Consider the following 22,035-nt stretch of genomic DNA (forward strand, 5'->3'; position numbering starts at 1 on the left):
TTCAATTCAGGATGTCTTTCAAATTTCCCAAAGTGGATCTTTCCTCAATCCAGCAGTCTTTGCAACAGACCACTCAGCATCTCACGTCAAGTTTGCAGGACAATCTAGTCAATTTGGAAAAGGAGGTTTCCACGCTGAACTCCAACATATCCCCCCTTCTCAAGCGGACCACGAGGTCTCTGCAAGAGCGTTTTGGGTCCATTGACGATATCTCGGAGCTGCCGCAGGAGTACAAGGATCTTGAGAAGCGCGTTGATAATTTGAAAGTTTTCTACAAAAAGGTGTTGACCATCACCCAGCAGTACGAAATTGAGAGTTATGACTATCCTCCAAATCTGAAAGAATCCATCCATGATTACACAAAGCTAATCAATGAGAAGTTTACCGGTCTTTCGCAGGCTACAACCACATCGGAAGCAGAAGCTGTGCTACTGGCATCATCAAAGGATCATACCCCGAAGACCTTTGCACACCAATTGGCCAAAGCTTGTCTAAGTGCAAATGAAGTCTTGTCTACCAGCGAAGACGAGTCTTCATCTCTCTGCAAGGCCTTGCTCAAGATTAGCGAGTTCCAGACCAGAATCGGAGAGGAAAGACTGGAGCAAGATAAATTGGTGATCACGGAGGTCAACGACAGGATCCGCAACACGTTGAATGGCGATTTTTTGAACACGGCCAAGCTGAGAAAACAAGTGGAGACTTCAAGGCTCAATTTTGACACTGTCAGAGCCGAGGTGAAGGCCGTGCAGCGTGGGGACGAGTCTGTCGAACTTCCGCCTGCGCTGTCCAAGAAACTGGAAAATGCCGAGGACGAGCTGGTCAGTGCTACAGAATCTGCTGTGGAATCGATGAAGGCGCTGATCAAGCCAGTTGAAGGCTTAAACCTGTTGAAGTTGCTGATGAAAATCCAGCTCAACTACCACAAGAACGTCGTTTCCGAGCTGTCGTCATTGGTCGACGAGCTTGACTCGCTACCTTTGGAAGACGACTAACTATGATCTAAATTATCAATTAACGGAGTATACATACAAGCGTCTGGCCTAGTGGAGCGATCCACACAAGGAGCTGTTTTTGTTGATTCCGAGTACAATGGACAAGCGGTTGAAGAAGATCTCTCCAAAAGCCATTCCGAGACAGATTGCGAAGAAGTAAAGCACGACAAAGCTCATGGCTGCAAGCATCAATGCGTATCCAAACATCGTCGCAGTGAAAGCGATAAGTAGTCTAATGAAATCTCTTTTCAATTCCCCTAATCCTGGGCAGAGCGTCTGTCTGATGATCTTACCAAGGCCGAGGGATTTGGCGCTCAGGGTTCCGCCACTAGGATCGCGTTTCTTTTCCTCTTCGGGATCACAAGCACAATTGTCGATTTCTTGAATCAAAACTGCGTTCGTAAGGTTGTGGAACACCCGTTGTTCCAGATAAGCGCTCAGGAAGAATAAACCTCTGAAGAAAACGGCTCCAAAAAAGAGCACACAGAAAATGCCAAAGGCTCCAGCTCCAGAGCTGGCACGCAAGGTGTGGAAGATCACCGGGTAGCGATCGTAATGGGTGGTCAGATAGTAGTTCATGTTCATGTCCATGGACATGCCCATCCCATCCATAGAACTGGAAGAAGATCCGGTAGCCATTGCCATGCTGTCAGTGGCAGAGGCCATAGACATGTGCATATGCGACGAAGTGGTAGAAGCCATAGACATGTGCATGTGTGACGAAGTGGAGGAGTCCATATCCATATTCATGATGAAGAACTAATATTATGCAAATGGGGCTCTGAGAGCGAGCCTTTTATATGTTTATGGACATAACGATATTATGGGTTTTTCTGCCAAAAATATTTGCTCGCGATGAAAAAAATTTGCTCACACCCGACACCTTCAATGTTTCTTTGGGGGACGGTTCATCTTGTTGCGAATTAGCCTTGTGTGCAGCCATTCTATAGCGTCCTTAACCCCCTCACCAGTTATTGCGCTAACTGGGAGCACTCTTGAGTCTCTTGCGTTTAAATTTTCTGCGATCGGGTTAAATATTTCTTTGATATCCACGAGCTCCAGCTTGGTCTCGTCTTCTCTATCCTGCTTGTTGGCCAGCATCAATATGGGCAGCCCTTCTATTAGCTCGTTGCTCATCACGCCGGTCAGAACGTTTGAGCATTCCACCAGTCTTTCCTTGTCGCACGAATCAATGACAAATACAATAGCATGCGAATTCGAATAATATTCTGACCACAATTCTCGGAGGCTGTCTTGGCCCCCAACATCCCAGAATTTCAGCAGTGTTCCATGAACTTGGATTGTGCCGACATTCTGACCCACGGTAGGAAGAATCCGCTCCGGCCGTAGCTCTTTGTAGTTTGGGACATAGATGGACTTGAGCTGTTCCAAGAAGGTTGTCTTGCCCGCATTATCTAGTCCCAAAATCAACACCGAATACTCGTCTTTGCGCGTGTACGAGCTGTAAAGACTTTGAGCCAGATGGAACATGTGTAATTAAATAAAAGATACCGGAGACCAAAAAACCAAAGCGACAGATCACGTCGATCGTCCAAAACCGCTTCGAAAAAATTATCAACCGAAACTATTCCTCATGAGATTGTCTCTTGTTGCTTTGGGCAGGTCTGCATGGAAGGGTCCCTTTGTGGTGCCTTTACCGATTGCTGAGGCGAAGAAGAACGGTACGCCCATTAGAACGAACGCTAGATCGTGCACCATACTGCCTCAATTTGTGGGACTCAAATTTCAAGTCCACAACGGAAAAGACTATGTGCATATAAACATCACTGAAGACATGGTGGGATCTAAGCTCGGTGAGTTCTCCCACACTCGGAAACGGTTCAAATACACCCAAACAAAGAATAAATAATTTATTGTACATAGAATTGAAATGACAAAGTGCGTGCCAAAACTTCGAGATGCTCATCTTTCCCTGCGTCCACTCATCATCTTGGACTCTCTCAGAGGGCCTGTTCGGTCGAGTATTGGCCATTTCCCCCAGCCGCCTAGCTTGATTACCAGGCATGTCGCATTGTCCATGCCCCCAATACACTCAACGAACTGTACTACCTCCTGAGCAGCTTCCTTTGGCGTGCCCCGCAGCGATCCCTTGTTATTGGTCGTGCTCGTGATCACGTCGACCACCTCCTGGTCGGAAAGCATGTTGGTCACTCCGTCGCTCACAAGCACGAGGAAACACTCGTCCCCGCCAAAATCCAAGATGTTGGTCTTCTTTAAATAGTTTTTATTGTCACGCTTGTACTTTTGGACTTTTCTCATATCGCCAATCAGGTATTCACTGATCTCCGGTTCGGCTGTGATGCCGATGTTTTTGGCTGTGAGGTCGCCGAATGAACGCGTGTTGGCGTAATTTGCAAAACGTTCTTCCCCGAAAGAATCGGTCATCATTAGCCCTGCGCTGTATCTGGTCAGTCTGCGTGACTCGATAGGATTTGAAGGATGGTGGTCCTGGGTCAGACTCCTTGCCATGCCGTCCCTGTCGCAGAGGATAGCACGCGTGTCGCCCACATGCGCAACTACCAATCGACTCAACACGTCTGGCTCGTAAAAATACCCGTTTAGATTCGACTTGTCCTTCTCTATGGTGTAGAAAAATGCAGATGTGGCTGTGGAGCCGGCGTTCAAAAGGTGCGAATGTTCCTTATGTTTAGCGTCGTTAATCTTGTCCTCGTAGTTCAGAAATTGGTAGTCGGTGTACAAAAACCCTAGCAGAAGCCGAATCTTGAAGAAATCTTCTCCGGAAACCATCTCCTTGAACTCTGGCAGATCCCACAGTTTTTTCTCCTCTAGCTCTGGATCGCGGACAGTGTAGTTACCTTTTGGCGATACTAGATAGCTTTCTAGCCCCATGCTGTTGATCAGATGCAGATTTTTGCGACGCACCCAACGTCTCCAGTATCCTCCAATCTCCTTTTGGTAAAACTTGAATAGCTTGTTGATGCTTGCGTCGCTGATGTTCATTCTCTCAATATTCTCCAGCAAATGATTTCGCACATAGGTGCTGCCTTCACTACCGCCATGGCCGTCAAATACGCTAAAGCTAAAAACCTTACTGTGCTCAAAACGGTTCTTGTACTCAGGCTCATCGATCTGTCCTATTCTTTTCTCCAGCTCCTCGTTTGCCTCTATCCCATCCGTAGATACCGTCCTCTGCTGGAGGTCTATATCCATAACTCCTACTTGATGTGCGTCTTCGTTCGTCATACGATTGACTCTAGAGGTATAATAACCGTAGTTCGCAGGCACTTTAAGCAAGTTAACATTGAACGTGATAAGCGAGTTCTGAGAGGAATTGGGAGCGATAATCGATAAATGCTGAGATAAACGTCTCACAAAACTCCCACTCGCCACTCTGTCCATGCCTGGCTTCCATAATCCTCGTCTCATTCTCAATGACATACCCGGCCCATCGAAAACACAAATTTATCCCGAGGCTTGTAGGTTTTCCCGTGTATTTTTTATTTACAGTATGGCGCGAGGTGTATCCGTTTCGATCTATTAGCGTTGCTACATGTTTATATCTCGGAGACGTCGTCCTCGTCAATAAGCATGATATCGTCATCCCGAAGCAGTCGGTTGTCGTTGTCGAACGAGATGTTAGTGTTGAGCGAGATGCCTGTGTCGGTGCTAGTTCGTCTGCTACCGTTGTCCGTACCTAAACTTAGGTTGTATGTTCTTAATCCTTCGTACTGAGAAGCTGGGCTGCGAAAACGTAACCGTGAGAATAGACGGCTAAAAAATTCGCGAAAAGACGTAAGCGATTGCTCTTGAGACGCTGGGTTATTCGAGAGAGTCAACGGCCTGATTGGTGTGCTCGAAAAACGTTGGTCTGAATTCAAAAGACGCTGTATAATCTGTTTGCTTTCATGGATCCGCGCATTCTCCCGCGTTGACTGTGATCCTGGCCGCCCTTCAAGGTCCCCACTATAGTTCGCTGTGTCGAGGTCGTCGTCCTCAAAATCCAGTTCTCTGATCAAGTAATCAAACAGGAAAACACGCGAGAGCCAAGCTTTTGCCTTTTCCCAAAACCTGAACATTGTGAGCAGGATAGGGATGATGATTAGCCGGGGTAGCAGGTCATTGAGGAAGTTACCCAAGGAGATGAGCTGGATGGAGTTGCCAAAAAAGAGCTGGAACGAGGAATTGGTGGTGAACTTTGCGTCCAGCAACATTAAGAAGTTGTAACTCAAGGGGATGGTCAGACGGCACGCATAGCTGATGAAGAAGATCATCGACACCGGGTCTGATGACTGATTGGACTCAATATGGTATATATTGAAGACTTTGACTTGTGATAGCGATAGCATCGCGCAGACGAGCATGTATGTCAGAACCAGAAAACAAATGGTGAAGATCTGGACGTAGATTTTGGTGGCATTTATTGTGATGGCAGCTATCAAGCGTTTGATCAAAGAGAACTGGAAGCCGTGAAGCGTTTCTGATTCCACAATGACAGTAGAGAGCACAATCAAACATAGCGAGAGAAGTTTCCCCAGGAAGGGTTTGACGTATTGATGGAGGTAGTAATTGACTTTTGGGCTCGATATCCAAGGTCTTTCCAGTCTTGGATGGTATTCTCCAAGCAGTTGTGCGTTAACTTTATCTTCCAAAACTATCACCTTCTCTACGGTGATTTGGAGTTCGATAAGCTTATGATTGTATTCCCATTTCAGCTCTTTTAACTGCTTAGAGAGCTTGTTGAGCAGTTTCGTGTTCAGCTCTGAGTTGGTGAACGGTTCGACACCATGATGAACCATTTCGTTGAATTCGGGAGGTATGGATCCCACAAGCTTGAGGATCCAGTCTCTGTACTCAAGATTATCGAGATGGCTTAATGTCTTGATTTTTCCGCAGAGCTCACGGAGCTCGAATTTTGTGTCCTCCAACTGCTCGTTTATCTCTGGAACCTTAAGGTACATTTTGTGCAGCTGGTTGGAGTAGTTTCCGGATGTTTCCCATTCATGCCGTGGAAGATATATGAGACCGTGCGCCATAAGCCACAAGGCTAAAACAAGCGAATATATATGGCTGACTGTAATAACCAGGGACTTGAGAAATTTGAAATTGAGCCAAGATGTGTGTCGAACTAGGATGTAGAAAAAAATGATAAGCCCGCAGGCAATCATAATCATTTGGAACTTCAGAAGCTCAATTAGCGAGTACTTGAAGCGATCTCCCCGTTTGTAATATCCAGATCCAAACCAGTATTGGAAAAAGGGCAGGATGATCCATGTTAACGAAAAGGTGGTCCAATAGTTGAACTTCCAAAGGAATAGCACAGTGGGCTGATTCAAATAAAATATAGATTCCTTAAACTGCTTGTATGTGTCAGCGGAAGTGGATATCAGGTCGACAGGAAGGAGGAATATGATGGAGAAAGGTAAGAAGAGCGAGAATACCAGAATCACCGATAGGTACAGTGGCTGTTTCGAGAGCCGGATAAAATGATTGATGGCGAATCCCGATAACAAAAAGGTCGATACCAAGAAAAACGCTATTGGGAACCACTATACCAGTTAGCAAAAAGCCGATTGAGAACACTTACCATCTTCAAACTACGATATCTTTTTTTTATGTTTCTTGTGTTCTCAGCCACATATAAAAAAATATAACACTGGATAACTTAGCCACTACAATCTGAACCATGGAAACTGCACTCTACCCATCTATTCGGAGTGGACCAAAAACTTGTATCTCTTCTTTGTAATACCCACGACGTCTTTCACAGCGTCATCGTCAACGAACCATGCAATCCGTCCAGCAGCCTTTTCGTTGATAATACTAGCGGGAAGCCCCTTGTCGGGTCTCTCCATGATCGTGCTTATGACAGGCGCTTTGGTGGCACCTTCCACCACGAACATCACCCTGTGAGAGTGGCAAATCACGGGGACAGTTAAGGTGATTCTCGTTGGAGGTCCTGACGGAGCATTTAGAACCGGTGCACACCAAGCATAGGACTCTCTAAGGGTCTCGTGATTAGGAAATAAAGATGCAACATGCCCATCGGGAGCACATCCAAGCAAAATCAGATCAAACATAGGCAACTTCACAGAGTCTTTAGATGCAAAGCCTTTGATAAGAGTTTTCTCGTAAGTGTCTGCGCATTCCTGTGGGTCGTTCAAAAGATTTTCATCAATAGGGAAAATGTTGGGATATCCTTTCTCTGGTGGTATGTTGTCAAATATCTGTGATTTGGCTTTTCCGTAGTTGGACTCAGGCGAGTCAAAAGGAACCAGTCTTTCGTCGGCAAAATAAACGTCCCATTTGGACCATTCAACGTCCTGTCGCTTGAGCAGTCCTTCGCGCAACACACTAATTAATGATCCTCCACTAAGACCAATGCGGAACCTTCTGTTCTCCTCCTTCTTCTTTTTCCGTTGCTCTCTAGACGAACTTGGAGTATTAGTTCCGTTTCCGCTTGCTGAATGGTGTTCCGACACACTTTTGGTCAAACGCATGCTTTCTGCCGCACCGCTGAATTGCGACGCAATATTCGTATCTGACAGGCTCTTTTTCCTGTTGTAATCGCCGTACAGAGCATGGTTTTGGGCCGCCACGATGTGGTCTGCGACGGCCTCAGCCACTCCGCTGAATTCAGGGAATGAATAAATTAGGGGAACTGCAGTCGTCATTTGGCACCTACTATTGCTTTAAACGGTTTGATAAACGGTAAAGGCTTGCTGAACAATTGTGCAAGCTAAGTCACTTGTCGGAACTTTCTTTTTCCCTCTAATCTTGAACCTGTTTCGCCCTAAAGCAATATTATTTTTTCTAACATTTTCTTTCGCTATCAGCTAATTAAATAAAACATCACTGTATACAATGGGCTCGCTTAAAGACAACTTAGACCTGCTAGGCCTTATTTACAAGAACTTTTTACAGTTGCGCAATATCCATCCTATTGCAATTGATCGTTCCGACAGCCAGATATCGATTATTGCGTCCGAGGGCAAATCGATCGTATCTCGGAGCAACGATATCTACACTATTGAGAATCTCAGACAGGACACAGACGGAACTCAAATAACGTACACCGCTTCACTGAAATGGCCCCAAGATGCTACCATTAGTTATCCGACCGAAATTGACGATATCGATTCCCGTCTAGTAGATCGCCTACTCGCGATGGTGACAGATAAATTTGGGCTATTTTTCCCAAAGGAGTTGAAACCCCCCACGCAGTCCGATACTGATAACCAAAGACATATTTCGCAGCTGCAGGAGCCGGTAGCAGGTAACCCTGAGGATACATCCAACCAAGCAACGCAAAATTACACTCCTACCCCTTCGTATACATCGCCCGCTCCAAGACCGCTCCCTGCCGCTCTGGCACCTCCGCCATTTGAGGACGAACACCAAATCCAGTCCAGCCGGTCCCAGCCACTTCCATCAGCAGACGCACAAGCAGGTGTCAACGATCTTTATCCAGGCGGTATGAAAGATCCCCCTTTCAAACCATATTTGGATCCTCTTGCAGTAAATCCTACAAAGGGAGGAGGTATGCATCCAACTTCCTCTGATCCGCTATTTAATCGGAATTTGGGAGGATCAACTTCAGGAATAAGATACGATGATCCGTTGCTGGGGCCTGACGAGGACCCCGAACTTTTGGGGGCTGGACTTCCAGGACATATGGGGCTGCCCGGACAAGGAGGTTTCAGACGCCCTCCAGGTCCGCCAGGTCCGCCAGGTTCATTTGGTTCTTCTGGAGGCTTTGGAGGACTTGGTCGATTTATATAGCATCCATGGTTTATACCTGTACAAAATTTACCCGGCAAGAATTGTGGGGAAATAATTTGGTTTCAAAGTTATCCCTTATGCTTAGACGGTCTTGCCAGTTTGCCCTGCAAACTCGAAAGAGGTCCTCTTTGACGCTCCCTAAAACAGCTCCAATCACCAGGAAAAGCCAAGACGAAATTGAGATTGCACAGGCACCAAATAGAGTTGCCACATGGTCGCCTAGCCAGTCATCTAAAGACCATATCATCAAAACCAATGTTCGCTTCGTTGGCAGGGACCTCACAAAACAGCCTAACCCGCAAGCAGCAATAGACTTGATTGCCCAACAGCCTATTAGATACATACACAACAACATTGCGGTCTGCAGCGGAACAGACATCTTCCAGGGCCACCCAAAGGTCTATATCAACCTCGACAAGGACATGCCTGGAACTTGTGGTTACTGTGGATTGCGCTATGCCAGGGAGGAACTAAAGGATAAGTTGTCCTAGCTTTCCCCATAAGTGATAATTTATTTTTGGCAGGTATACGAATTTAAGGCTTGCTCAGCACCTTGCTCCATTGGAGCACATTGTATGCCCTAGGGCTCCCCCTCCCCCACGTAAGGTAAATGGTCTTGGGCTCAGAATGAGCCGCATTACTGCTCCCGGTATAGATCACAAAAAATATTTCAAAAAAAACTTAATGAGCTCATTCTCCGTGTTTAGATCGTTGGTCCCGCGTCTAGGGGCTCGCTATTCGTCGCATGCAACCGTCAGACAGAAGACGTTGACAGACATCAAAAAACTTTATAAAGCGAAGGAGCCTCTGGCGGTGATCACAGCGCACGATTACATTACCGGTCGGATAGCAGACTCGAGCGAAAAATTGGATATCATCTTGATTGGAGACTCTTTGGCCATGGTGTCCAAAGGCTATGCCTCCACGCTGGAAATTCCGTTTGACGATTACTACTACGCTTGCAAGTCTGTTCTTCGAGGGGTGAATCAAAAGTTTGTCATAGCTGACCTTCCCTTCGGATCTTTCGAGGCTAGTGTTTCGCAGTGTGTTGAGTCAGCCGTCAAGCTCATGAAATTAGGGAAAATCGGCTCGCTCAAGGTCGAAGGTGGGTTCGAGCATGGCGAGCAGATAAAACGGCTCATAGAGATTGGGATACCCGTGACGGGTCACATAGGATTGAAACCTCAACAATTTAATGCTGTTGGTGGCTACAGGGTGCAAGGAAGGAAAGCGCAGGATGCCGCAAATATTATAAAAGAGGCAGAGTATCTCAGAGACATTGGCTGCTCTATGCTTCTTCTGGAGTGTATACCGCACAAGGTCGCGCAGTATCTTACTGAAAAACTGGATATTCCAACCATTGGCATCGGCTCCGGCCCAGGAACCTCGGCGCAGGTTCTGGTGCAGGCGGATCTTCTTGGCATGCTGGACTCTCCTACCGCCAAATTCGTCCAGAAATACATGAATTTCCATTCTGAGGCCGTCAACGCAATCGACCACTACGTGGGGGACGTCAAATCGGGCACTTTCCCAAACATAGAGACTCATTCGTATCCAATTAAGGAGGAAGAGTTCGAGGCAATGGAAAAAATTCTGCAACAAGACCACTAAGTAGTTGAATTTATTTATATACCTTGCTACCGTTCACCTCTATCGGGTCCTTCTCGTTCAGTAGGTCAATGCTGGACGTGTCGAAAACCATTGTTTGTCCGTGATCAGGCACCAGCACGCTCTTGGTGCGGCCCTGTATCTGAGCCAACTCCTCCAGTTTCTGTTTTGGCTCCAAATACTGTTCGGAGCTCAAAATGAACGTCCCCCAATGCACGCCCACCATCTTCTCAATGCTCATGTCGTTCGCAATCCGGATTGCCTCCACCGGACTGATATGTCGAGGCCGCTGGTGCCACTGCGGACAATATTGGCCAATGGGCAAGGCACCAAACTTCACAGGACCGTATTTCCGTCCGATGAGCTGGAACAAGTCCGGCGAGTAGCCTGTATCGCCACAGTGGAACACAATCGACTTGTTATTTCGCAGAATCAAGAACGAGCACCAGAGCGTTTTATTAGTGTCTATCAGCTGTCTTCCCGACCAGTGCATGGCAGGAACGCAGACAATCTCGTATTTATCAGGTGTGTTCGTCTCCAGCGGAACCCGGTCCCACCAGTTCATTTCTATCACGTTGGAAACCCCGTGTTTGGCCAGGAAATGTCGCACGCCAACGGGAACAACCCAGATTGACTTGTTGCCAATTTTCCTCACCGATTCCACCTCCAAATGGTCAGGGTGGTCATGCGAGACAAGAACAAACTCTGGAACTACTACCGTCGCCATCAGCTCGTCCAAAGACATCGCAGCGGGGGCAATTCTCCTGGGGCCAAACAGTTTATTGACGAGATGGTTTTCGAACAACGGATCAGTGAGAAATGACACATTGCCGACCTGCAACAGAGAACAAGACTGGCCAAACCACGTAAATGTGAGCCGATCGGAAAGTGGCGGGAGCTTATCCTCATGCTGCGTGGCTCTGCCGTGTGCAGTGGCTTCCAAGAGTTCTGTATCTGGCTTTACGATCGGCAAGCTAGACCGCAACTCGTCCTTCGAGGACGGCAGTCCGCCACGCCTGCCAAACTCACACAGATCCAGAATCCGCATTGCGAAAAACTCAAATAAAGTCTGTGGTCTGTACTCCGGGAACGGATTTTCAAAGCGCCCGTTCACCAGCAATGTGTCATACTGGCAGTTATCGCAATCGTCATGTCCGGCTTCCAACTGTTTTGCTTTTGCCTCCTGACGTCTGCGGATTTCCTGTTGAGCCCTCACATATATGTAGGTGGTGTAACCAGAGTAGGCGGCTAAAACACCGAGGCCTATCTTCCACCTCAAAGCAAGAACCATGCCAGATATTTTTATTTTTTACACCGCGCAATTAAGTGGTACATTATTTTTACATGACCGTTCGTAATACACCATAGAATGCGAGTTCATCCGCGAGACGACTTGGATTCGATGACCGTGGACTCCACATCGTCGTCTTCATCGTCATCAAAGTCGTCATCAAAGTCGTCGTCGTCGTCTTCATCGTCTTCATCATCGTCTTCTTCTTCTTCCTCTTCCTCTTCCTCCTCTTCAATCCTCTCATTTGCTTTCTTCAACTTTTCTGCCTGTAATGTCTTCATCTTCCGGTAAAGAATGTCAACAATCTCGCTCCATTCTCTCATTCCGCCCATTCCTATGTCTCCGCAGATGAGCACTTTCTCAATCGGTTTCAGCACCTCAACAAATTTGAAATCCTCCTTAATGACAGCAAAGTGTTTCTTTGTGATCGGGTGGGTGTACATCAGAGTGTTCATTGCGGGAGCCATAATGATAGGAATGGCTGGGTTCCACACCCGGATTATCGACGTGAGTAGGTTATCGGCAATACCATTGGCAATTTTGGCAAGAGTGTTGGCAGAAAGAGGAGCAATCAGGAAAATGTCTGCCCATTTTCTCAACTCAACATGCAATATCGGGTCACCAGGCTTCGTCATTGGTGTCGACCATTCTTCGTTCTCCCTCCAGATTTTCACCTCTGTAGAAATCTTGAGTCCATGCAAAAAGTGCTCTGCGGCCTGCGTAACCACCAACTGGATCGACACCTTGTCAACTCCATAGAGCTTGAAAAGCTTGTCAATTATCATTGGGATCTTGATTGTTGCCACTGAGCCAGTAGCACCGATCAGAATATGAATTTTGTCATCGTCCTCCTTGCTGAGATACTCGGTGAATGGGACCACCGGACCGGTTGGAGTGGAAACCACTGTTTTGGGCGTTGTAGTAGTTTTCTTTCTGGAAGCCATTGGAGGCGATTGCACCCGATTTTCGTTCGAAAGAGGCTGGAACAATATCTCGTTCCGAAGAGTGTCGGCTCCAACAGTTGAGTTTTGAGATGACTGAGGACCCAAGTCAAAAGAAACAGGGGAAGTGACGCCAGAGGGGGACGAGAGATTTCTTGGTGAGGAATGCGAGCTTGGGTGTCTGTCACTAAAAATGGACGAAACGCTGTGCTCTCGTGACTCTTTTCCGAGAGCGGAATGAAGTGGTACAGCTGTTGTAGGGGTTGTTTTCGAGGACCCAACATCCGTATGTTTGACTTGGTGGGGGAACTCATGACCCAGTGCAGTAGGAGGATGAGTACCAGAAGGCTGTCTTGAACTTGGAACTCCAGAAGCCGGAGATTCGAGGAGGGACAGTTTAGTGGTTGAAGGTCGAGCACTGATGGAACCACGGTGTTTCTGAGGGTTGACGGTGGGCACCTGGAATGAAATGGAGCTAGCTGATTTCATAGGCGTACTTGATTCAGAAGTCAAGTCCCCAGAAGTGTGCGCCTGAGTCGAGGGCGTGTATGGAACCGAGTCCCCCAAGGGCGTTGGTTGCGAGATTGGCTGTGTGTTTTTTTGGGCTTTGTCGAATGTGGTGTTCAACGGTGGCAAGTTTGACTGCTTCGATACGATCGAGCTTGCCGAACTACCACTTTTAAACAGAATAGGCCGTGGCATAGGTTGTTGCTGTTGACTCACTTTGTTGCTAATGGTGCCTTTCCCCGTGGAAGGCTTTTCCAGGTGTGTTTCACTCTTGGTTTTGGAATCAGTACCTACTGTATTGATGGACTTTTCTGATAATGACATAAAGACGTGTGTTCTAAAGTAGGATGATCTTCTCCACTGCCGAAGGAATTTGGGGTTTAACTGCTGGTTGTCGAGGTGATTATGAAGGACAACGCTTATAGGGTTCTGAGATACGTCGTGGACGCGTTATCAGCCAAAGATAGGTCGTTTTCTAAGCACAATATTGTGATAGAGATTGCTTATATTTTCAAAATCCTTGTTTTCTTCAAAACGAAACCCAATTTTGATTTTTTGCTTTCTCCCCTGACTACGCTAGAAAATATTTTTTTTTCTTTTCCTGATCAAAATCGCGCACGGGCTGTGCTATTCTTTTTATAAAAATAAAAAAGCCCCAGACATAGCTATCTCCATAGTATACAATAAGTTATGCAATCTAGCTCTTGCGGAATTCGCTAAGGACAGGATAGATAGCCTCAAACGCCTTATAAATCTCCTCTCTTTGTTTTGCACCCGTCAAGACAATCTTCCCTGAAACGAAAATAAGCAGCACAATCTTGGGCTTCACCATTCTATAAATGAGACCCGGGAATAATTCCGGCTCATACGAGCTGAAAGTTCCGTGAGCGTATGCTAGACCTTCGAGTCTAATAGGGAATTTGACATCACACGAGCCAACAATATTCTGGATTTTGAAGTCTGTGAATTTAGCGTTAAAACCAAGCTTTTGGATGATACGAGCGTACTTTCTGGCAGCCAATTTCGAATCATCTTCCGATTTAGCACCCGTCACAACCATCTTGCCCGAAGCAAATATAAGGGCTGTGGTCTTTGGCTCTCTAATACGCATAATAACTGCAGCAAAACGCTTTGGGTTGTATTCTGCGTTACGAGCATGGAGAGCAATAGTCTTCAACTCCAAGCGACAGTCCAAGTTGACGGTGGCAACAATATTCTGTAATGTCGGCACTATTCCTGATGCTGCTGCATCGTCAGCCACCTGATCGCTCATATCGAGCATCTTCTCTTCTGGCTCCTTCTTCAGGATATCGTATTTGTCTGTATCTTGTGATTCATCTTTGACCATGTCTGTTGTCATCATAGGGAAGGCTAAGGAGCCTTGGGCAGTAAATGCCTTTGCCCTAGCTGCTGTAGTTGGGAGTTTGAGTGAATCCATGTTTACAACCGTGATATATCTATATTACAACTCATCCAACTATAAATCGATTGTTTTCGGGAAAAGATGTTCAACCAAATGATTCCTTTCCTAATGAGATGAAGTGCTTTATTAGATCTCTAAGGATATTGATGCACTATAAAAAACCTTGCACCGAAATTTAGGTTAAAAATTTCGCTCCGTCAATAAGGGGGGATTGGGTCCTATTTATACTCTCGATATTTTTTGCATTTTTTTTGCCAGCGGCAGGGTAACCCCGAAATTCAAGCAAACGGCAAATAGCAGGTAAAGAGCACGTGACAGGTAGCTTTCCATGGCATCTAACCTGCTCCATGAGCTCTCAAACAGTGTCGGTCTCCATTTCCATGACTTTGATGTGTCTGTTCTTCTGCGTGGCAGATTTCACCAGACGAGTCTTCTTCCTCACTCGAGGATCCACGGTGTAAAGATGTCATTCATATATTCTTACTGGTATAAAATAAAATCTCCCTTAATCTGAACCAATTATCACGTTGGTTCTGTTAAATGACTGAGAATGACACATGCAAACGCGGTTCAGAGCCATCTACGGGTCCAGAGAAGCTTGAAAAACTGATACAACTGTCTAACTGGTTTCTCGATGAGGCTTACAAGAAGGGATCAACATCGCTGCAAGCAGAAGAGAAGTTATTGGAGTATAACAATTACGTGAGGGCAAGTCTCGGCTGTCTATTCAATGCCCTTGAACAGTACAAGGGTTTACTTACGCTGGCAGATGAGGTTTTCATTCACTATAAAATTACAGAAATCTTACTTAGAGAAACTACAAGCCTTGATCTCGCGTCAGATTACTGCAGTCGCGGATTGCAGCTCGCCAAAAGAAGCGAGTCATTGGAGTATCAAATTCGTTTGGAGCTTCTGAACTTCGAGATACAATATTTGACAGATAAGTCCAAAGGCAAAAAGACAAGTTTTTCTTATTTCATGAGCATAGCACAGCATTGCGAATCCCTGAATAACATTACCTTGACAAGCATTATGGATTATTTGAAGATTCAATATTTTGGCATGATCTTTGAGGAAGATCAGATTTACCGCAACTATGACCGCATTGTGGAACGACTGGAGACTAATTTGAGTGAGACTACATTTGGATTTCTCCAGTTAATTCTTGTATGTCAGCTTCAATTCCATTTGTTTCGTGGAAACTCGATAGAGTTCGCATTGCAAAAATATCACAGACTTAAAGAGTCTTTAGAAAGGTACCCTCATTATACGAAACTCCTTCCTCCGCAGTTCAAGGCTATCACTCAAATTTTGGACCTTTTGATATCCATTCAGGATGATGACTTCAAGAGCACGAAAAGCAAAATGAGCAAAATCGATGCTTTAATCAGAGAGCTCAAGGCTTTGGAACCTTGGGCTAGAAACTTTCGCTTTTGTGTCCCCGTTGACGTTAATATAGCACACCAAGAGTTTACACTACCACTACAGATCAATTGGCTGACCTTGCGCGAGTTCAGCATGTTATCATATTTTTACTGTGGGGTCTCGTACGTGATAAAATCTTGGGACGGCAAAAATCGTACGGAAATGTTGTTTGCACAATGTCAGAAATACATTGGTTATGAACTCAGCGAGCATGTTTTGATCTCCAGCAATGAGATGGAAGCCAAAGTGCTTCGATTGAAGTATTTTGGCTTATTAATTAATTTTTACCAGGTGCTTGCCAAATTCCAATGTAACCAGTGGCACTCTTTTAACAGGGACGAATTCCCACAATTGTGGAAATTCATCGATGACTACAATGCGGGTCGATTTTCCTCACAGGAGCTTGTGATCTACCACAAAATTGTAGACAAGGTGTACTTCCTGCTCGCGTTGCAGAGCCAAAGAATGAACAATTTGGATGCAGCAATGCATTATTACATCAAACTCCGAGAGCTCCATTCCTCTTCCTCAACGGAGCTCAATGACTACAATTTTTTCAGCGACACTATCTTGGCTTCCTACAAGCAAACCACGAGCGGAGTGGGTGGCTGTCTACAGGAAGCCAAAGATTATCATAATCAGCTATACTTTCTTGCAACAATCAATCTAGTGATATTAACGATCTACAACCTCAGACGACTGAAGTTGCTCAACGTTTCGGAATTTGACGAGGATTACCAGGTCCTGATGGACCGTTATGCCAAATTTTTGAAGTTGAAGAATATACTTCACAGCGAATTGGTACAAATGCAATCTCTGTACAAGTCAAACATATTATTGAGCTCTACACTGGACATCTTTGTGCGATACATACTCGCCGATGAGGGACAGCCGGTGGAATTCGAGACCGCCCACCTAGAGAAGTTTTCACAGATCTCTCCGTTGCTACTATCTATGGTTTATTTCGTGAAGGGACAGACGATCAAAAGTAATCGGTCGCAATCCGAGCTTGAGCAATTGAATATGAAAGTTCAGCTTTATAACCAGAGTTTCAAATCGTCATGCAAACAGAGTGGGTTTGGGCCCAATGGGGTGGGCTATATTGCGCTGAAAGAGATTTCTAACATCGTCGAGAAAAATCACTGTTATTTCGATAAGGAGCAATTGGATAGCGTCCAGTTGAAACTCAAGGACGTGAAGCGAGGCTTTGAAACCCGTAAGCGAAAACTAGACCCAGAAAGTCTCCCTCCAAGCTCGAAGGAAGAAAGTGTATTTAGCTCGCAAATTTAATTCCTTTCAAACTTAAATATATATGTATAGAAATCCAAATTAATATTTACTCCTTGATCAAAGAACCCTCCTCACTATTTGCACTTTGCTGTTCGCCTTTGCTCTTGAGTGCCGACTCGTCCTTGACTCTGTTGCTCTTTTTTGGAACTCTAACAAGCCAGTACAGGAAGACAGTGAAAAAGATGTTAATCGCAATGTAGCAGATGAAAATACCCCAGTCTCTCCATCTGTTGTCGAAGTCGATGCCCATGGCTTTCAAGAACATGTTGGTTTCTTTCATTGGGCAGAACGCACAGTTGTCTGTGGCGGAAGCGTCCAAAATATATCCTCCCGCCTGGCTCACGTACTGGCTCATGTAATCACCACAGGTCATGCCAGAAGGAGGAGGGAAGTGCACGTACTCTTTCTCTGCACACTCCACATTGACACCACCAACACCAGTGCTGAGGATAGACGCAAGCCAGTAAGTAATTGGCGACACCCTGTACATGAACACCCAGAACCCTGTAGGGATGATCAGAGCACCACAGAAGTTCAATGACATGGTGAACAGCAGAGACACCAAGTTGGCAGCGTTATCAGAGATCTCGATAGCTGCACCGGCAGCTTGTCCCAGGGTACTCGAAAAGCAGAAGAATGCAACCATGTTGAGCCAACTGAGAGCACCTCTCTCAGCAGTAGCATTCACGGCAGCGGCATTTTTCTGCAGACCGACTGGGTAGTACCAGCAGAAGTAGGCAAGGGTACCACAAATCCAGTTGTATGGGATCTCCGCAGTGACCTGGGCGAGCACAAACGCGACCCAGCTAAACGTTTTAGATGGCCGTTCTCTCACCTCGTACAGAGATCTTTGGGCCACAAATTGAGGAAGCATCTGGTCAACCATGGTCAGCAAAATGATAGAAAGCATGAAAATTGAAAGCATCTGGTTCTGCAGGCCCTGCATAGAAGTTCCAGCGTTGTAAAAGGAGAAACCGTTGAACAACGTCGAGATGACAGTCAGTAAAATCTTGTTCCAAATGTACGACGGAGTTCTCCAGTACTGCTCAAACACTCTCTTAGTAACCAGGTAGTACTGCAGCCATAAGCCACTGGCGAATTCGTCCTGAGCATGTGGAAGGGTCGACAAAGGCAGCTTGGCCAGCTCCCTTTCCATGGTTTTCAGCTCTTCTCTAACGGCGTGTCTCTCGCTGGACTTGAGCCAAACTTCGTGGTAGTCTTGCAGAGCGTGAGAACCAGGAGCCGCACCAATCACTTCCAGCATCCACTCAGCAGGGTTAGCCTCTGGTGGACACTTTGGAGCACCGTATTTTTCAAAGTAGTCGATCAACGTCTGACAGTTCTCTCCCAGTTCACCAAAGTACACGGTCTTACCTCCTTTGGCAAGGAACAACAATCTGTCGAACTCCTTGAGCAGAATAGCCGAAGGCTGATGGATCGTACAAAGGACAGCCTGCCCGTTGTCGGCAAGTTTTCTCATCAGCTGACAGATCGACCAAGCAGTCTGGGAGTCAAGCCCAGAGGTAGGCTCGTCCAGGAACAGCAGCAGCTGGGGCTTGGCAGCAAGTTCGACACCAATAGTCAATCTCTTCCGCTGCTCCACGTTTAAACCCTCACCAGCAACACCAACAATGGCATCGGCATATTTGTTCATTTCCAAAATGTTGATCACGTTCTCGACATACTCGTCTTTCTCGGCTTTAGGAATGTCCTTGCCTTGTCTCAAATAAGCAGAGAACCTCAGAGCTTCACGAACGGTAGACGTTCTCAAATGTAGATCTTGTTGCTGGACATAACCGGTGTTTCTCTGGAATGACCCGTCTCTGAGTCTTCCGTTGACAAACATGGAGCCCGAAACGACACCCATGGTGACACGATTGGCGAGAACATCCAACAACGTCGTCTTACCTGCTCCGGAAGCACCCATCAGCGCAGTCAGAGTGCCAGGCTTCACCCATCCATCGACATGGTCCAGAATTCTTCTGGTCTCGGTCTTAATCTTGACCTCGTAGCAAACATCTCTCCAATGGAAAATGTCCTTTCCAGCAATGAGCTTGGCCACTCCGTCGGAAGAGCTAACGTCGTCTTGAATAGCAGCCGGTTTTTCGTTCTCTGGCGTGGCCTCGATGTCACGTGAAGCTGAAGAAGCGTGCTCTTTCTTGAGCTTGTTCAGCGTCGATCTCTGGAAAACAATAATCTCACCCTTCTGCATGGCTCCCTTGGAATTTTCCACAAGGGTGAGGTACAAACCGGTGAAGAAGATGGTGAATCCGACAACAATACCAAAGTTTCTCCATCTGTGGTCCCATTTGTAGCGGAAAGACTCGTAGATGTAACGGTCGCCATCAACGTAGTCCTCACCGGCAATCGAACTAACAGCAGAACACACGCGGTTGGCCGCGTTAGCACCCGGATATGCAGGGATGAACTGCGAACATTTGTACGTCACGCCATGGAACTCGTTGGCAATCAGTGCCTCGAAACAGTAAGCCACCGGGTCGATGTAGTTGATCCATCTGGACCAGCCATGCATCGAGGGAGTTGGCAATGCAAAACCAGTGTAAATGACCAGGGCGAGCAGCAACAGTGCAGAGGGCGTCATACTCTCGGCCAGAGTTCTGTAGAATGAACCGATCGACCGGAAAATACCCGACATGACCAAGGTGGCCATGAAGTTGATCAGGAAGTAGAAGAAGAACGCACCTGGCTCTCTTTTAAAGTGAATCATGAAATAGAACACCAGATTGAACGCCACGGCCGTGATCAGCTTGGTAGGCAGTTCAGTGATGACAGATGCAAAAGCGTCGGCGGACGGATGGTATAATGCAAACTTCTTGTGCTTTTCAACAATTTCTCTGGATTCGAACAGAGCCATAATCTCCAGCATCGACGAGAAACCGTTGAACAGCACGGCAAAGAACATGGCAGCAGTTCTGGTGTAGAAGGAGCCGGTAGTTTGGCTGAGATTGTAGAAAAGAGACGACAGAATCAAACCCATGATGGAGTTACCAAAGATCGAGAACAAAGTGATCGAAGGGTCTCCCTTAGTTCTCCAGATATTTCTCGTCATGATAGCTCTCACCTGCTTGCCGTAGGAAAGGGTGTAAGGAGACGATGGTCTTGCTGCTTTGGACTGTCTGGCCACGTGTGCATCCCTGTACTCCTGTTTGAGGTTATTGGCCTCTGCGTTGTGAATGTACGAATCAATCTCCTCGAGCAGCTGTTTGTACTCCGGAGACGCTTTCCAGTAGTCGTTGAACTCCTTCGGCGTCTTTGGCACCTTGTTTTCCCAGCCTTTTTTGGCGACTCTCTCTGCTGGAGAGGTGATCGACGTAAGATAATCGGCAGTCGTCTGTCTAGGAGGACACTCGTATCCCATTCTCTCAAAGTATGCCTTAGCCTCGGTTCCTGGGCCGTAGTAGATCTGGTAGCCATCGTATAGGAGAATGACATAGTCAAAGAGATCGTATGCGCTCTGTGAACACTGGTAAATAGCAATCAGTGAGGTGGTGTCCAGCAGCATCGCAGAAGTCTTAAGGGCACGGATAAATTCCAACGCGGTGGCAGAATCCAGGCCTCTTGTGGCATTATCCCAGCACTGCAAGTTCGCTCCGCACAAAGAAACCTCGGCAATCGAGACTCTCTTTCTTTCACCACCGGAAACACCTCTAATGAACTCGTTTCCGACCTTGGTATTGTACGTGTGGCTCAATCCGTACGTGGCCATATACACCTGGGCCATGTGTTTCGCATACTGTTCTCTGGTGATGCCTGGTGTTCTATTATCCGGTGTCCTCATCGTGGCAGCAAATTGCAGCGTCTGGCCGACCGTTAGCTGCGGGAAGTGCACATCTGTCTCGGCAGAGTAAACAACCTCTCCTCTATAGTGTTTCTTGATATCCCGGACTGAAAGGCCGTCGTAAGATATCACAGACTCCTTGTCGACTTTCAGACCGTAGGTATGTGAGGAGATGGTCTTGAGCAACGTCGAGCATCCGGCACCAGGTCTTCCCAAAACCACCGTGACGGTTCCGGGTTTCATGAGAGCGTCCATAGGCTTGAGGATATCAAAGTATCTGGATTCGTCGTTTCTTCTGAAGTAATCATAGTAAAAGTCTCTAGCTTTTTTCAGCCCGATATTGAGAACCGTAGGCTGGAAGTCGGCATCGGAAGCAATACCTTGCACACGCAGATTCTTATATGCAATTCCGAGCGACGTTGGCTTGTAGTGGTCAGGGTCCGACTGCATCAGTTTGCGTGCGTTCTTGACCCAGAACTTGGAGTCGAACGAGTCTGAAAAAGGGTCCAATCTAGGATCATCTGCAGTGCTTGGCTCGACACCAGGAACCTGTGACATGGAAGTCAGGGTTCTAATGAGATCATCCCCGCCGCCACTCTTGGACTCTGAGAGAGAGGTGCGGCTCTGATGGGTCAATTCTCTGGCCAATTCACGAACCTGGTTCTCTGCAGCATCGGCAAACCCTTCATAGACTTCAGCCTCATGGTTGTCGATGTCCGCGGGAACACTGATTGAATCTTTACTCATCTTCTAGTTGACTCAAATATGAGCAAAAGGAGATACCTTTATATTTGAGGACAAATACGGGGAGCAGTAAGAAGAATCGCAGTATCACTGCCTAACTTCTAATAAGTGCAAGGAATTCGGGAGGTGGGTGGCTCGGAATTCGGAATTTATTTTCCACTATGTGATTTCCGATGCCGAATTTATAATAGTTCAGACCCACTTTTTGTGGCGGAACCAGAGAATTTCGGGACAGAAAAAATGCCGGCTCATTT

The 22,035-nt window shown here is 46.6% G+C and overlaps 15 protein-coding genes across 15 annotated transcripts; 6 read left to right on the plus strand and 9 right to left on the minus strand.

Annotated features, from left to right (window-relative positions):
• Positions 1 to 11: 11 nt before the first annotated feature.
• On the plus strand, positions 12 to 992 carry HPODL_01153 (ER-Golgi vesicle-tethering protein p115; the record flags this gene model as incomplete). Its single annotated transcript, XM_014077651.1, has 1 exon — positions 12 to 992. One exon carries the CDS (start codon positions 12 to 14, stop codon positions 990 to 992), a length of 981 nt encoding a protein of 326 aa, XP_013933126.1.
• A 48-nt stretch (positions 993 to 1,040) lies between these two features.
• Positions 1,041 to 1,742, minus strand: HPODL_01154 (High-affinity copper transporter of the plasma membrane; the record flags this gene model as incomplete). Its single annotated transcript, XM_014077652.1, has 1 exon — positions 1,041 to 1,742. One exon carries the CDS (start codon positions 1,740 to 1,742, stop codon positions 1,041 to 1,043), a length of 702 nt encoding a protein of 233 aa, XP_013933127.1.
• A 135-nt stretch (positions 1,743 to 1,877) lies between these two features.
• HPODL_01155 (ADP-ribosylation factor-like protein 3) lies at positions 1,878 to 2,483 on the minus strand (the record flags this gene model as incomplete). Its single annotated transcript, XM_014077653.1, has 1 exon — positions 1,878 to 2,483. One exon carries the CDS (start codon positions 2,481 to 2,483, stop codon positions 1,878 to 1,880), a length of 606 nt encoding a protein of 201 aa, XP_013933128.1.
• Positions 2,484 to 2,586: 103 nt separating this feature from the next.
• Positions 2,587 to 2,862, plus strand: HPODL_05281 (uncharacterized protein; the record flags this gene model as incomplete). Its single annotated transcript, XM_014077654.1, has 1 exon — positions 2,587 to 2,862. One exon carries the CDS (start codon positions 2,587 to 2,589, stop codon positions 2,860 to 2,862), a length of 276 nt encoding a protein of 91 aa, XP_013933129.1.
• A 53-nt stretch (positions 2,863 to 2,915) lies between these two features.
• On the minus strand, positions 2,916 to 4,217 carry HPODL_01156 (Serine/threonine protein phosphatase; the record flags this gene model as incomplete). Its single annotated transcript, XM_014077655.1, has 1 exon — positions 2,916 to 4,217. One exon carries the CDS (start codon positions 4,215 to 4,217, stop codon positions 2,916 to 2,918), a length of 1,302 nt encoding a protein of 433 aa, XP_013933130.1.
• A 311-nt stretch (positions 4,218 to 4,528) lies between these two features.
• HPODL_01157 (putative membrane protein) lies at positions 4,529 to 6,561 on the minus strand (the record flags this gene model as incomplete). The annotated part of the gene is made up of 2 exons (XM_014077656.1): positions 4,529 to 6,520; positions 6,559 to 6,561. The coding sequence occupies 2 exons, from the start codon at positions 6,559 to 6,561 to the stop codon at positions 4,529 to 4,531; spliced, it is 1,995 nt and encodes a 664-aa protein (XP_013933131.1).
• A 118-nt stretch (positions 6,562 to 6,679) lies between these two features.
• Positions 6,680 to 7,645, minus strand: HPODL_01158 (6-phosphogluconolactonase-like protein 1; the record flags this gene model as incomplete). Its single annotated transcript, XM_014077657.1, has 1 exon — positions 6,680 to 7,645. The coding sequence occupies one exon, from the start codon at positions 7,643 to 7,645 to the stop codon at positions 6,680 to 6,682; it is 966 nt and encodes a 321-aa protein (XP_013933132.1).
• A 190-nt stretch (positions 7,646 to 7,835) lies between these two features.
• Positions 7,836 to 8,753, plus strand: HPODL_01159 (uncharacterized protein; the record flags this gene model as incomplete). The annotated part of the gene is made up of 1 exon (XM_014077658.1): positions 7,836 to 8,753. The coding sequence occupies one exon, from the start codon at positions 7,836 to 7,838 to the stop codon at positions 8,751 to 8,753; it is 918 nt and encodes a 305-aa protein (XP_013933133.1).
• Positions 8,754 to 8,830: 77 nt separating this feature from the next.
• HPODL_01160 (NADH dehydrogenase (ubiquinone) Fe-S protein 6) lies at positions 8,831 to 9,244 on the plus strand (the record flags this gene model as incomplete). The annotated part of the gene is made up of 1 exon (XM_014077659.1): positions 8,831 to 9,244. One exon carries the CDS (start codon positions 8,831 to 8,833, stop codon positions 9,242 to 9,244), a length of 414 nt encoding a protein of 137 aa, XP_013933134.1.
• A 193-nt stretch (positions 9,245 to 9,437) lies between these two features.
• Positions 9,438 to 10,364, plus strand: HPODL_01161 (Ketopantoate hydroxymethyltransferase, required for pantothenic acid biosynthesis; the record flags this gene model as incomplete). The annotated part of the gene is made up of 1 exon (XM_014077660.1): positions 9,438 to 10,364. One exon carries the CDS (start codon positions 9,438 to 9,440, stop codon positions 10,362 to 10,364), a length of 927 nt encoding a protein of 308 aa, XP_013933135.1.
• Positions 10,365 to 10,374: 10 nt separating this feature from the next.
• HPODL_01162 (uncharacterized protein) lies at positions 10,375 to 11,652 on the minus strand (the record flags this gene model as incomplete). Its single annotated transcript, XM_014077661.1, has 1 exon — positions 10,375 to 11,652. One exon carries the CDS (start codon positions 11,650 to 11,652, stop codon positions 10,375 to 10,377), a length of 1,278 nt encoding a protein of 425 aa, XP_013933136.1.
• An 86-nt stretch (positions 11,653 to 11,738) lies between these two features.
• Positions 11,739 to 13,424, minus strand: HPODL_01163 (uncharacterized protein; the record flags this gene model as incomplete). The annotated part of the gene is made up of 1 exon (XM_014077662.1): positions 11,739 to 13,424. The coding sequence occupies one exon, from the start codon at positions 13,422 to 13,424 to the stop codon at positions 11,739 to 11,741; it is 1,686 nt and encodes a 561-aa protein (XP_013933137.1).
• A 373-nt stretch (positions 13,425 to 13,797) lies between these two features.
• HPODL_01164 (TATA-box-binding protein) lies at positions 13,798 to 14,538 on the minus strand (the record flags this gene model as incomplete). The annotated part of the gene is made up of 1 exon (XM_014077663.1): positions 13,798 to 14,538. The coding sequence occupies one exon, from the start codon at positions 14,536 to 14,538 to the stop codon at positions 13,798 to 13,800; it is 741 nt and encodes a 246-aa protein (XP_013933138.1).
• Positions 14,539 to 15,063: 525 nt separating this feature from the next.
• Positions 15,064 to 17,238, plus strand: HPODL_01165 (uncharacterized protein; the record flags this gene model as incomplete). The annotated part of the gene is made up of 1 exon (XM_014077664.1): positions 15,064 to 17,238. One exon carries the CDS (start codon positions 15,064 to 15,066, stop codon positions 17,236 to 17,238), a length of 2,175 nt encoding a protein of 724 aa, XP_013933139.1.
• A 46-nt stretch (positions 17,239 to 17,284) lies between these two features.
• Positions 17,285 to 21,784, minus strand: HPODL_01166 (ABC transporter CDR4; the record flags this gene model as incomplete). The annotated part of the gene is made up of 1 exon (XM_014077665.1): positions 17,285 to 21,784. One exon carries the CDS (start codon positions 21,782 to 21,784, stop codon positions 17,285 to 17,287), a length of 4,500 nt encoding a protein of 1,499 aa, XP_013933140.1.
• Positions 21,785 to 22,035: the final 251 nt, after the last annotated feature.

This window comes from Ogataea parapolymorpha, chromosome VI (assembly GCF_000187245.1).
Source record: "Ogataea parapolymorpha DL-1 chromosome VI, whole genome shotgun sequence".
Lineage (NCBI taxonomy): Eukaryota > Fungi > Ascomycota > Pichiomycetes > Pichiales > Pichiaceae > Ogataea > Ogataea parapolymorpha.